The 12,165-nt window shown below is 32.9% G+C and overlaps 1 protein-coding gene across 1 annotated transcript; it reads right to left on the bottom strand.

Moving 5' to 3' along the window:
* Positions 1 to 2,430: 2,430 nt before the first annotated feature.
* On the bottom strand, positions 2,431 to 10,069 carry LOC21389694. The gene is made up of 14 exons (XM_024162757.1): positions 9,667 to 10,069; positions 9,258 to 9,425; positions 8,482 to 8,743; positions 8,223 to 8,392; positions 7,864 to 8,013; positions 7,043 to 7,319; positions 5,660 to 5,756; positions 5,455 to 5,554; positions 4,844 to 4,978; positions 4,600 to 4,758; positions 3,838 to 3,956; positions 3,433 to 3,624; positions 3,255 to 3,345; positions 2,431 to 2,694 (listed from the first exon to the last, which is right to left on the bottom strand). Exons 1-14 carry the CDS (start codon positions 9,709 to 9,711, stop codon positions 2,431 to 2,433), a joined length of 2,229 nt encoding a protein of 742 aa, XP_024018525.1. The 5' UTR covers positions 9,712 to 10,069.
* Between the last annotated feature and the right edge of the window lie 2,096 nt (positions 10,070 to 12,165).

Genomic DNA, 12,165 nt, shown 5'->3' on the forward strand with positions numbered 1-12,165 from the left:
AATTTTCACTTTAACAGAAGTTTTTCTGAGATGGGTTACTATTCATCTAAATCAAGAAAATATAGAATTCTCATGAAAACTCTAAAATCTTACCTCCAGAAGTTGAGGTTTTTCCGCTAGAATGCCTTAGGTTACGTTTCTATCGGATTGAATGGAAGAAATTTCAGTGAAACTGCTTGATTTTCACAACTCTCTATCTTTTTTTTTTACGAATCACTCTCTCTGCTTTGTTTTTTTTTTTTTTTTAAAAAAAACGTACTAACGTACATGGAAAGGATCTTATATATATATATATATATACATATACTATAACTTTACATATTTCAGGAAATTTTACCCCGTACATAAAGTTTTTACATAACATTTTCTTGATTACATCAAAATTCTACTACTTACTATTCGGGAAAAAATTTTAGTCAAATACTGGAATGTCCGGATTAGACCTAAATTTTTTTCCGGTCATTACAAATCAGGATATGGAGATCGTATCCTTGGGGACAAGACCCGAAACCCGTACGGCCCACTACGGTGGTGATAAGGCTTGTGCTTTTGGTTGTGTAAGTAATTTATCATAGTTGTAAATTACTTGTTGATGCTTGTAATATGAAATTTAAGTTTATATTTTCCTTTCAAAAAAAGGATGTTTGGTTTCGGCTGATGTGTTGAGACTGTGCATTTCTATTTATTTATAAAAGTTTCCTAAAATATATCCTATTGGGCCTTCCGCTTATTTTTCTTCGTTTCAATGTACATAACCCCTCTCAGGCGACGCTAAAAGCAGTGCTGAGTAAGTAGCAAATACAAGTAACTCTAGCTTGTGTAGTTCAAGAGAAGAAGTTGTACACTTCCATCCTTGTTGTACAATGTAACATATGTATACATTCTACAGATTGTAAACTTAAATATTTCTAGACTGTGGTTGATGTCTATAACTATTTTATTTATTTATTCATGTACGTATAATATAGAATATCCTGTGAGGGAAACCCTGAACTATGCTAGAGGCTTAGTTTTGAACTTCTTTTATAAGAAAAGTGTGAAAGTCATCATCACTTTCTTGAAATCCAATTTCATCAAAATGTGGGGGCTTGTTTCGAAATTTCCTTTATGTTTTACTTTTTGAGATCGATTTTCATATTTTCAAATGCTTAATTAGTCCCTTAATTAAGTTTAACTTCTAAATGAACCTCCAGGTCACTAACTTGTTTCGGGGCGTGCAATATATATCCTCATTGATCAAGTTAGCAATTATTATATGAAACGAAAAAATTTAGGTGAGGAAAAATAAGATGGAAATGAGGAGATTAAGGGCATGTTCTTTTGTCCAAAAAACTCAAAAAAAGACAACTCAAGTTTCAACTTTATTTAAATTCACGTTCTTTTAAGTTTCAACTTTATTCAATTTTACTCAATTTTATTCAAGTTCTAACTTCAACTCAAGTTATAACTCAAATTCAACTCAAAAACTACACTTAAGTTACACTCCAAAAAAATAACCCCTAAATTTGTGCTTCTTTACACAATTTGAAAATTTTCAGCCACTCTATTCTCTCGTACCAAACAATCATAAGCCTGAAAATCCTTATACTAATCCCCTCATCCCTCACCCTCCTTCCAGTTTTCCCTCCCACCAAACAGTAAGAGTATGTTTGGTAGGAAAGAAAAGTAGAAGGAAGGAAGAAAGTGAAGGGATTTTAGGAGGGAAAATGAAAATGTAGGTTGTTTGGTAGGAGAGAAAAGAGAAAGGAAGAGAAAATAGAGTAGAAAATAATACACGTGGGCCCCACCATTTTTTTTCTTTCCACAAGTGGGCAGAAAATGGGATAGAAAATGGGGACAACTCATTAAAGTGAGCAAAGTTATTAAACTACCCTTTTCTCCATCAACATCCAAGCAAAAAATTTAAGAGTATAAAAGTAATTTACGAGTAAGATTTTTTTTTTCCTCCCAATTTAACTTCCAATACCAAACAAGTGAAGGTAAGCTCATTTTCTTTCCATCTTCTCATACCAAACAACATAAAAGAAAATCAATTTCCTTTCCATCATTGCTATTTTTCATCACTTTCATATTTCCTTTCTATCCTATTTTCTTTCCTTCCTACCAAACATAGTGTAAGAGAACGGTCCTTTCATTCCTCTCTATTTTTCTCACTTAGGTTAAATACCTTTCTTTCCTTCCTATTTACTTTTCTTCTTACCTGACAACATTATAGTGGTCACAAAGTTGACATGTGTATAAAACTCGAAAGTAACAATCACAAGAGGCCATATGACATTTCATAACTAAGATATAAAAATATATTCCTTTGTATACATTCTTTGATTTGTACGATCTCTCCATTTCGAATTTCTTTTCCATATTTTTAAACTTCTTTTAATTTGGAACTTGCGATGCAACGTCCATGCATGCAGGTCTCGCTTGATTCCTTTACTTCTTGTTATATTGTTGTGATGCAAACACAAAAAACAAGATCGGGAAAAATTGGATTACTAATTTACTGTACATAGAAAAAACAGCAGAGACACGTATTCTTAAATAGACTACTTTATTTTGTATGTAATATACTCCACAAATATATATGTATATACATATGTGTGTGTGGAAGAGTTTAAGGTGTGCTTGGATTTCCACTGGTACACCAGGAGTAGGCTCTAAAACCTGCACATCTTGTAATTCCTTTGACAAAAGTTCCTGCAACAAGAACCATTTTCAGCTTTAATTCTCCTACTTTCACAACCATCTAAACGCATTTACAGAACAGAAAATTGCAACTGAAAAAGAAAAAAAACAACGAAAGAAAAAGATAAAATTAAATGAACTACGTAGAATGAGGGGAAATAGATTGAATATTATGATTGTTTTTGACAAGAAATATGCGAGTAGGCAAACGCGTAGAGAATAGGCAAAGGAAGTCTTGAAAGCACAACTAAATGGCATAAAATCCCTACATACTTTCACCAAACATAGCAAGCTCATTTTCAATGTACGCCTTTTGGTAGACTTAACAAATAGATATGTGCTACAAAAGGCATCAAGTGTTCTTATGTTTTTAAGCACTATAAACATCAAGAGCAAAAAAAAATATAAGCACATTTCCATCATAACTACTGCATTTTCTAAAAACAAAAGAAAATGAATTACTTTTTTCTCAATGAAATACCTAAATTTACAAAAACCATCTAGGTTATATATTCTCAAAGTATTCCATTTCTAAAATAATAGTTCGTCAACATGTGTATAAGAACACAGACCTTGAACGATCCTATTGTTCCCTCGGCCTGAATTAGACTAGCTAGAAGCCCTTTGCTATCAAGGTCTCCGTTTTTCATTGGCACAACAAACCTACAAGAAGTCAGGGTTCAATATAAGATCACAATGAATCTATGCAAACTTGGCTGCTAAAACCTGAGGTAAGAAACGATACTATACTTTGCGTTCAGCAGCTTTGTGAGTTGAACAGCATCTTCTTGTCCAGATACCAAATTGAAATTTGGTAGAAGCTGCTTTATAACTGTTGTGATGACAATATCAGCCCTTTCCTTCTCTAGAAAACGCTTGTTGTATACACAGTGAGGCTCATAGTAGAGAGTAAGTTGGTCTTGTGGAGAAGTTACAAGATACCTAGAGCATGATTACTGAAAAAATGACTAAAATTTGGCTAATAATTGTAAAGGGCGTATTATATCAAAGGAAGTTCATTCCCAGATGTATGTCACAACCAATATGCATATTTAAATATCAATTTAACTAATGTACTCTAACAAGGGACGTAGTAACATGCCTTGAGCAAACAAGTCATGACTCATTAGAATGAAACTTGAAAGAAAAGTTTACCCATTTTCGGGACGCTGCCAAGGAGGACCAAGAATTGGCCCTGCAGTAGCTTGGACTTTGACTTTAGAACCATTACTTGCTTCAATAACAGAGCTCTGACCAGGTTCTAGATACGTGGTCTAGAAAACATGAATTTATGTGGTTTGATCAGAATAAGGAAATGCAGTAACTATAAGCATAATTTGGTAACTTGAATACTACATTAAGATTTTGCATTAAGCATTAAGCATCAAATACAAGCATTAACCTAAAAATCAAAATAGCTCAAAGCCATTCTAGTAAAATAGACACAGCTCGTTCCGCTTTCCTCAAGTATTCAAGAGGCGCAGCTAAGTGACAAGTGAGAATAGTCACGAACATTGAGAAAACAAAACATGTAGAGAGAAGATAACTATAAGATTGTTCTAAATACATTCTTCCAAGGAGTTCTAAGAACTTCAACTTCCTTAACGAAAAGCAAATCACCAATTTATTTTATTTTACTTTTTAGCAAGAGCTAGATGGTTGAAGAAATTATAGCAAACAAATTACAAAAGTGTTTCACTATTATAAATTAATAACCAAACTACTAAGCCCATTTTCAATTGATTACTTCACAATCAAATCAGAAAAATTCTGTAAGTCACAGAAGATTGCAATTACTTCAACATACGCAACCTGGATAGAGGGGGGAAAAAAAAAAAAAAAGATAAAGAGTACCTTTTTTCTTTCCTTTTCTTTTCCCTTTTTTTTTTAATAAAAAAAATACTAAAGAGTACTTACATTCCTGAAAACGGGATCGAGCAGTTCCTTAGCATTGGGAGTTGCCAACACTTTAAGATTTGGGTACTTCTTAGAGAGGGGCTTTAAAGTCTTCAAATGACAGTGATCATCAAGGCTTTGTGTACTCAGCAAGCAATCAATTTCAGGAAGATCACTTAACTGCATTAAACATTTACACAATTAGAACAAGCCCATAACTTTTATCTTAAATTCCTTTTAACAAAACAGGTAGAGAAGAAAAAACAAAAGTACCTGAAAAATTCTTCAGAAACTTCTTGGCAGCATCATAAAGCCAGGGTATTCCAAAATCCAAATTTCCCATCAAAATTGGATCAACCAATATTTTCAACCCACCCACCTCCCACAACCAACTATTCCCCTAAACCAAAAAGTCCTAAACTTCATCAACAACAACCAAAAAAAAAATTAATAATACCAAATAACAAATAAAAGCCACTTAGGCAAAAGGCCCTTTTTTGGCCACCCTTTTTTATAAATAACCAAAATTTTTATTTTTTCAGACAAATGGATATATATATATATATATATATACATATTTAAGAACGACGGTCAGTGATAAACCAATTTATCACAATTTACTAAGTGCTTATCATTGACAAACCAATAATTTGTTGTTGGGATTGATTAATTACTAATTCATATTGGTTAATCAATGAATTTATATTGATTAGCCAGTGGTAAATTAGAATTAATCAAAAAATGATCATTTCCTAATTCTACAAAATTTCGGTCATTTACAAAAAATAAAGCCCGAAAAAGGGCCATTTACTCCCAAATCCCTTTTAATGTTATCAATTTTGGGAAAGACCCAGATGAAGAAAAACGAAAACCCACCTCCAAGTAAGTGAGTTTGAACACATCAGTGCCTGAAGAACTCGACCCAGTAACGCTCTCTTGAGAAACCACAGCAGAAACCGCACCACCCAACTTGCAACTTAAAAAAAACAACACAAAAAAGAAAAAGAAACTGATATTTCAGCCCCAAATTTCTGATTAAAATATACAAATAGAGAAATGTATACATACATGCGAGAAAAACCTGGGCGTTGCAATTTTGGAGCTTGAGAATGAGGAAGTTGGCTTGAAGGAAGCAGAGTGAAGTGGAAAGCAAAGAAGGGAATGAGGGTCTTCTGGTTCTGCAAGGTTTGCAAGAAAAGGGAAGAGAATTAACGCCCGGAATAGCGGCCATTGATGGTTCCAAGTTTTCTTCTCTGAGTTGAGTTAAGTTGTTTCGATAATCATATGATACGTAGAAGTAGGGCTAGAGAATCCTAATGGATTTGATTTGGCCACGTGCCTCGCGCCAACCCAGTATTTACTATTTTCTTAATTAATGACAAACGTTTTTGCAGGTATTTTAAAGTGTCTTTAAACTGTGTTTATTTTACAAATATTTTGAGAATAAAAATGAAAATAAAAATTATGAGAATGATTTTTAGAAAAGAATTATTAATGATTGAAAGTTATTTTTTTTTCTGTTTTCATTTTTTAAAATTTATCAACAGCATTACATTGATAATTAATTATATATTATATAATAAACTAATTATTAATTAGTCAATAATTAATAATAAACAAATAGATACTAAATACTTAATTATTAATTAAAAATCTATAATTTATTAATGAAAATAAATAATAATTAGTGATTACTAATAAATTAAATATTAATTACCAAACAATGATTATGTAATTGCTATTGCTATTTCTACTTTCTAGTTATTAATTACTAGTCAAGAATTTGTTTTAGTTTGTTTATCTTTTTATTCCTTTTTTTCGTTAAAATAATTTGTAACTTTGAGAAATATTGTCATTGATTCTTTATACAATTAATTTTATTTAAAACTGCACATGAGCTTTTGAGTTAATAGTCTTTTCTTTATCTTTTCTGATACTAGCAACACTATTTCATTACCAAAGATCTAACAATAAATTACAAATTTCTATAAGTCCATTATCAGCAAAAGCTTTGAAGACGGTGATTTTGTTCACCCTTAATGAAAGCAAACAAGCAAACAAGCAAACAAGCAACCAAGAATCCAGCGACGGGTGAAGTATAGCTGAAAATTCTTCTGGTAAAAAAAGACAGAAAGTCGATAGAGGATCCTTGTTTGAGACTGACGTGCATTCGACAGTGTTAACTTGAACAAAAAGTTCGTAACATTCAATGCCAGTGGCGATGAATTTAGTAATAGTTTAGAATTTGTAATTGGTATAATCAATCATGTTCAAGATCACAAAAATATTGGTCTATACATTCAATTGAACTTCCCAAGTAAAGGAGGGATCATAAAGCTGACAACGTTTTGCTTCTCCAGAACCAATAGATGTGCATTATAATTGCTATACATTTATATCTTGAAAGCAAGTTCTCTCTCCCATCTTTTGGGTTGATAAGGTATAGAACTCACAATTTTGTTACCTTCACACAATGGCAACTCTTCTTCCGATGGCACCTTTTCGCCCCAGACAAATCCATTCTCATGCTCAATCTTCCTGAGCAACTCAGCAGTATCATCAATTTCCTTTCTATATGTTGATTTCCATGATTCTTCGCCTGGCATCTGCCTTTTCCCATCAGTCAGTGCAACTCGAAGAACAGCAATCGAAATCCCAACTTTTCCAGCGGTCTTAAGACTTTCTGCATGGTATTTCTGACCTCTCAACCTATGTAATGCCCTGGAAGATGATAAGAATTCCTGCACAATCCAGAATAAGTACCCATGATTAGATGGAAGTACAAGAATGTGAATATTGCCACCGAAACCAAAAACTTTCTATAGGACATCATCACACTCGCTACTCAAAGTAGTGATTGACACCAAGATTAGGTGATGAACCACACATGACCTATGGAGCTAAATTATCAAGGACCTCTCAAGTAGTGAAAACAAGTAAAATATAAAAACAAAAAGTATATATATACATATATATATATATGTAGGGCATGGCTATAACCCTCACTTTGATCCTTTGGCACTAATAGTCTAATATCTTATCGGATCTTTTGAAAATTTAAAAGGGATCTTCTGAAGTTCATAGATAAAAAAATAAAATAAGGGTTAGTAAAAAATTGGTAACTAAGTATACTTAATCAGTGGGCCTAACATAGTTTACTGTGAGGTACTCGTACTGGTACTGGTGAGGGATACCAATCATGGCGCACTTTATATATAGTTGATTTTCCATCAAGAGATAAGTAGATACAATTGAAAAGAGAATTGTTAGAAAATGTCTACATACCACAAAGCGTGAAGATATATCTTTGCATTCTCCAATTGCTGCATACAGAATAACTGCAGCTTCATCAAGAAACTCTGCGACACCATGGTGCAGCTTTGCCAAGAGACTTATACTAGTACCTTTTTCTTCAGCCCGCCTTATAGTAACTGCCTGCAAACCCTCCAAAAGAACATCAATTCCCACAAAAGACAAGCTTAACTCGTATTTTACATAAAACATGAACAAATTGAAGAGAAAGGGGAAATAGAACAGAGTTGGAAAATACCACCTTATACAAGAGGAGCAAAGCATTTTTCAGGCAATGATCCAGTGATCGAAGCAAAAGAAGGTGAGCTGTAAAAGAGAACCAAAGTACTAACCTGTGCCTCGGCCAAACAAATGAGGTTCATGACTGTGGAAACGGATGGGAGAATTTCTGGTGGCTTTTCAACAAGCAAAGAATGTTGTTGTAAAGAAGCAAAACTCTCATCAGCAAGGTGACGATAAAGTCCGGCAGCTTCTCTAAAAAGGGTGGCAGATTGCACCAGGTCTATGGTAATGAAAAGCAAATAATCAAGTAAGTTTGTATATGGCAGTAAGAAAGTATGTAGAATTTGACGCTGAAACATCAATACCTACTTTCTGGCACAATTTCCACTGCCCTTTGCCGAAGTATTGCCCCATAAAGGAAAAGCATCATTTGAAGCTCAAACTTCAAGTCACCGATTTGAAAGAATTTTGGACTCCTGAGATTAAAAAAAGAGGATGAGCAAAGAGCACTGCTCCATTGTATCTTAAGATTTGCCGTCCATTGACTTATCTGGCAGTTGCTGCTAACCAAATTGACATGGAAAATCAAATTTTCCAACAATGGTAGATACTGTTCTAGCTTTTGCAAAACCTGAGACATTTAAAGAACCATAAATGATAATCCTGGGGAAAAGTAAAACAAGTTTAAGTGATAATTACATACAAATCAAAGAAAACTATGTCTACAAAACAACAGAAGTTTGTCATATTAGATTATATAGTCTGATTAGAAGAGAAAAAAATTAAATTCCTGAGCATCCCAAGAGACAAAAAGTAATCATGAGGTTCAGTTTAGAATTACAGGCGGCCGTTTGGTTTATAGGTTTGAATTAAGATTCAAATTTGTTTAAATTTTCGTTGGAGAAAATACTGCAGCAAAAAAAGCTTGGTGTGATTCAAACCTAGAAAACAAAGACTAAAAGGGTTCAAACCAGGTGGTTTTAACCAAATTTCAACTTTTGTGAGAGAGAATACTGTAGCAAAATTCACACATTAGTGCCTTGCTAAAATTCTCCAGAGATTAACATATTACTGGTGTTCTATAGCTTACATACTATTAAAAGAAACATGTTCAAGAAACAATTTCCATGGTGACAAAATCTGACCTGTTGGGAATGAGAAGTTAAGCCTCCAGACATTTCCCTTGCAATGGCCTCAGTAATGGAGGTGCTTTCATTGATAGACTCCTCAATCAATCTACGCTTGGAGCTCAACTCTTTCAACTGCTCAAGTGTACATGAATCACTAGCGCCGTACACTTCCTCAAACACAATCTGCTAACATGGACAAAAGTCAAAACACCAAACATCACTATTTAATCATAGAAAACTGAAATAAAATGACAATAAACTTTTTTTCTAAACCCCTGTTTTCCAACTCAGCACCCAAAAAAAAAAAAAAAAAAAAAAAAAAACCTATTGCAAATATAGTCTAATATGTCGTAATAAAATCATGATTAAAAAAAAAAACCACCACTCTTATCAACAATTCTGATCAATCCAAGAAAATATTTACCTTTTTAGTCCTCAATTTTGCAGGGTCTTGATAATGCAGCATCATTTTGGCCAACGGAACAAAACCCAGCACTCAAAAAACGATAATTGTATTACAAGAGATCTCGATTCTCATATCAGTCTTCTTTCTTCTGCTGTTGCTTATTCAACTCAAACAGATGGAAGAAACCGGTGAATTCCCAGCTCTCGCCCGTGATGATAAATCAAATCGAAACCCAAATTCGCAATTCAATCGAAATTGGAGTTTTTCGTTATAGCATGTAAGTTCGCCGTTATCACACCAGAAAAACGATGATTTTTTGTTTATTGAAAGGTCTCTCTGTGACTCTCAAGACTCAGTGTCGGAGTGCATTTATAATTGCAATATTGGAGTTATCTATTTTTTAGTATTAATTATTTAATTGGATTTCTTGCGCTCAGGAGCTTTATCATCTATTCATGTTTTGTTTTTGTTTTCGTTTTTTGCTAAAATATTCATGTTTTGTTTGTTTATTGGGATTCAAGTCGTTTTCCCGACTATTGCCTTTGCCTGGCGGTTGACTCTGTCGTTTCTTCTCGACCAAGGTTTCTCTGATCGTGTTCAAGACGAGTAGACGACTAGCTTTATAAATGGGCGTGGTGGGCTTTTACTGTACGGAGAGCCCGTATAAATTAGGCCCAATGCCATCTTGACTGAATCGGAGGAATAGGGGATAATTTTGTTGGTTTCCAATTGAATTCAGATACGGGAAATGTGAGGATAGCGGATCAAATATAACAAAAATTTTAATAAAATCTTTAAGATACTCCTTATATTATATTAATTTATGTAAAAATAAATTAATCACATTAATTTATTTATTAAGAATTTAATTAGCAATAATATATGGCAGCCGATTAGGATGATAACTTGAGTTCTTTTACATCGAACAATCCTTGCTCCAAAGCCTTGTGTTTAAAAAATCAATGTCTTCCACGTCAATTCTTAGAATCTATGAAGACGTGTGTATGGGCACACCTGAGACAAAATGGGTTAGAATAAACGCTTGAATTTCCACAAACAACAACGCATGCACGATGTGAAATTTTTGGAGAAAAATTTTTCCTTTCCACAGTAAGAGAATTTCAGCCATACTAAAAATAATAGGTCAAAATAGTGTCTCACAATTTTCTACTATTCTCTTATTTATAGAGCAGAAGTCAAACTCGTAGAAGGAATCCAATTTTTATCTCTAAAATAAAGCTTGTTAATTATCTCCTATTTGAATTTGAAACAAAAATCTCCTACTCCTTATCCTCAATATGGCCGGCCAACATTATGTGATCCTATCCCTGTGGTAGGCGCCAAATACAAATAGAAAAGGAAGAGAAAATCATCATTTATCCTGCAGTCCAATTTTGACTCAAAATTCAAATTCCAAGTTAAGTCAAACTTAAATTAATTTGAATTATAAATTGAACAACTTATCAAATAAGTTTAAAATGATAATTTAAATTATGTCATACTATGTGTTCACACTATGCGATCCAAAATTCAAATTCAAATTTAAATAATCACATTATGTAATTTATAATTAATTCTCAATTAATTAGCCTCGAGTGTTTAATTTTAGAATTTTGTAATTTTAAAATTCTCATTTTGTCCTTTGTGTCTTGTAGAATTACTAGGACGACGCAGGGACTAATAGACCTATAATTATGAGCTCCAATAAAATTAATAATTAATTAAACACTTTAATTAATTAATTAATTCTATTAATTCCAATAGTTACTCCACTATAAACCTGGAATTGTACTCTCAAAATTATAGACATTAATTACTTCTAAACTGTGAAGTGTCCATTTGGTATAGTCACTGCATATAGATCAATCCTCCATAAATAATCTATAATTAGAGCTAGGTAGAATCTGTTAACCTCTCTAATTATATCTTAATCATTGAGTACCATTGATTCTCTAATGGATAGTGATTCATAAAACACATTTATGAACTAGAGCGCTCTTACTAATCCAAGTACCAAATCAACACTCAAGAAAATTATTTATCTACTTCTTTCTCAAGAAGGAATGGATTCCATCTCGTATAATAACATTCTCGGATACCTACTTCATCATGTCTCCAAAATACAAGGAATAGGATTCAGGGTGTCAGAATCTATACAAACTAAATCAAAAGACACAAATCCATAAATATGAGTTTGTTAAGAACTCAGGATTAAGATCATTCTATATATGACCATCAGTAGACTCAATTAAAATTTCTATACTTAACGGAAATTATTAGAAATTCATATTGTGTATGTGTCCTTGTGTTTTGGAAGTTTGTAGTATGATTGTTAAGTTTTTATAAACTAGTAGGATTTTGAGAAGCAAAAATATACCTATGTGTAAATTTATGCTTTAGAAAAGAAATTGTTTTTTTGAAGTATAAACACTTTGCTATGTTCAAAAGTAGAAACCATAATTTATGTCGTTACAGTCAATTTAAAAAAAAATCCTACAACGTTCTTTACAGCATTTT

Source organism: Morus notabilis, unplaced genomic scaffold, assembly GCF_000414095.1.
Source record: "Morus notabilis unplaced genomic scaffold, ASM41409v2 Scaffold1522, whole genome shotgun sequence".
NCBI classification, from domain to species: domain Eukaryota; kingdom Viridiplantae; phylum Streptophyta; class Magnoliopsida; order Rosales; family Moraceae; genus Morus; species Morus notabilis.